Here is a 2,485-nt window from a genome sequence, read left to right as displayed (position 1 = left end):
TGAGGTTATGGCTCAACCATGACGTGATGGGTGATTTCGGATGCCGAATTTAAATTCAGCGCCCCAAAATCCATAGGAATACGTGTGTCTTGTTACCAAAACCGCAAACTTGTTTTTTTTTGTGTGGCTGTGTAATAAACCACCTTGAAAGGTATGCAAAATTCGTTACTCAAAATGTGCAATATAATTTTATAACTTAATTGGTAATGACTTGACACTTTTATTTATTTTTCTTTTTTAAATTAAAACTTCATTTGAGATTTCCCTCCAGGATTTTACCCATTGGCCAATAATGTTTCTTATTTTGATTCTTGCTTTTGTTAGTTCTGGAACGTCATTAGGATTATCATTTTGAAGGTCCATGCAATGAGAAGAGCCTGTTAAAATTATATTATTCAATAAAATAAAATGTTCATAGTGCAATATTCCAATTGGTAAAAATAACACGTCCATTTCTTACCATCTATAAGAATTGAGGGGGAGGATTCGTTCAGATCGTTCAAAACGGAAAGTGCGTGCCAGGGATCTATGTTACCATTGACGAAAAGAACATTTTTTACGTCAGGCAATTTTCCCCCATACATGACATTCGTCCTTCTTACTCCCTTATCCAGTAAGATTTTATCATATCTAAAAAAATTAAAATATACAAAAAAAGCAAAATGTAAGTAGAAAAGTGACCCCGTGATTTAGTTTTTCTGACAGTTGAATCCAAACCGTGGGTACGGGTGGTAGGGGTTGCTTGGGATATACGATGTTCACTCAGGCGTGACAAAAAATAAATAGAAGTAGCAGAGAGAAAAAATAGTCCGGATTCCCCTGATTTAGGTCCACCGCCAGTCTAAAACCCGAGGCTAAATCGCGGGGACACTGTAAATTAAATTAGGGCCTGTAATACTTAACCGACTCCAACCTTACCGATATTTTTTCCAACAGCACACGTCTATACGAAATTAGATAAAAAATTAAAAATTTGACAAATCAAATAAAACGCACAAAAGAACGTTTATGTTATCCGAAATCTTTTTAATTAAAAAAAATGATATTTGGATTTTTTGTCTACACCAAATAGTTGAACTTTTGAGCAAAAGCTAAATTTTTGACTACATATTTTAATTTTGATGCTAAAAAACGATTTTTTTCGAATGCAGTTTCATTTTCAACAAGAAAAGTTGAATTTTAAGCCAAAAAGAAGTCAAATTTTAACAAAGAAAGGTGACTATTTTTTACCAAAAGACTAATTTTAAATCAGTTAAAATAAAATAAAGAAACAAATTTTTTAAAAACTGTTCCAATCTTCAAGCAAAATGATAAATTTTCAATCAATAAAAATGGGTTTTAAACTTAATAGTTGAAATTATAATAAAATAGATATTAAAAAAATAGAGTTTCAATTTTTTTAAAATGATCTTCAGCAAATTTTCAACTTAGGAAGGACAAATTTCGTAGCGAAAATAAAATATCTAAAGTTTCAGATAAAAAATTAATTTTTAGTTAAAAAAAAGGAATTTTCAACAAAAATTTCAATTCTTAACAAAACAAAACGAATTTAAAAAAAATGAATTGTAAATAAAAAAGCTCAACTTATATATTATTAACCCAAAAATATTATTTTTGTGCAAAATCTTTAATTATCTACCAAATATTGAAATTTCCCCAAAATAGTTTATTTTTTAACCAATTAGTCGAATTCTTAATCAAAATGATAAATCTTTAAACAAAAAAATCACGTTTTAAAAACTACCTTAGGTTCAAACAATCTTTTGATTTGTTAACAAAACAGATAAATTTTCATCAAATAGTTGAATTCTAAACCAAATAGATTAATTTTCCACCAAAAAATCCCATTTTTAACAAAAAAAGGTTGTATTTTCAAAAAGAAAAGATCAATTTTTAATCAAGACTATTAACTTCGAAACAATTGTAAAATATTTAAATTTTCAGTTAGAAAAATTAATGCTAAACAAAAAAGACATTAATTTTCAACAAAATAGTAAAATTTTTTAATAGATGGTCAAATTTCTAAAATAGGTTTCGGGTGCGTATTATTTAAGCTAACAAACAGTTCACCAATAAATTAGTCAAATTTGCAAAACTAAAAAACAGTTCCCGAATAAAATAGTTAAATTTTCAGTTATAAAATAAATTTTCAACTAAAAAACGATGATTTTTCAGCAAAATAGTTACATTTTCTATCAAAGAGATGAATTATTAATTAAAATTATTAATCATTCTGCAAAAATGATTTTTTACCAATGTTCCTTGAATTTGACAAAAGAAGACAAATTTTCAACAAGATAGTTATGAGTTTGCAAACAAAAGGTGTTCTTTTAAACATAATTGTTTAATTTTTAACAAAGTAGATTAATTCTTTATTAGACAGTTGGAATTTTAACAAAAAAAAAAAATAATTTAACAAAATACATGAATTTTCAACCAAAAAGGACCAATTCTTAACAAAAAATAGAATATTTACATTTTCAAA

The 2,485-nt window shown here is 26.8% G+C and overlaps 1 protein-coding gene across 1 annotated transcript in view; it reads right to left on the bottom strand.

Annotated features, from left to right (window-relative positions):
* Positions 1 to 204: 204 nt before the first annotated feature.
* The window catches only part of LOC117173059 (putative serine protease K12H4.7), a 23,732-nt gene continuing 21,451 nt past the window's right edge, over positions 205 to 2,485 (bottom strand). Inside the window, exons 9-10 of the mRNA XM_033361434.1 lie at positions 461 to 630; positions 205 to 377 (exon numbers count right to left, since the gene is read on the bottom strand). Coding sequence (XP_033217325.1) covers positions 238 to 377; positions 461 to 630 — 310 coding nt within the window. The 3' untranslated portion in view covers positions 205 to 237. The remainder of the gene's footprint in view (positions 378 to 460; positions 631 to 2,485) is intronic.

This window comes from Belonocnema kinseyi, chromosome 5 (genome assembly GCF_010883055.1).
Source record: "Belonocnema kinseyi isolate 2016_QV_RU_SX_M_011 chromosome 5, B_treatae_v1, whole genome shotgun sequence".
Taxonomy (NCBI): domain Eukaryota; kingdom Metazoa; phylum Arthropoda; class Insecta; order Hymenoptera; family Cynipidae; genus Belonocnema; species Belonocnema kinseyi.
This window is presented reverse-complemented; position numbering and strand designations above follow the sequence as displayed.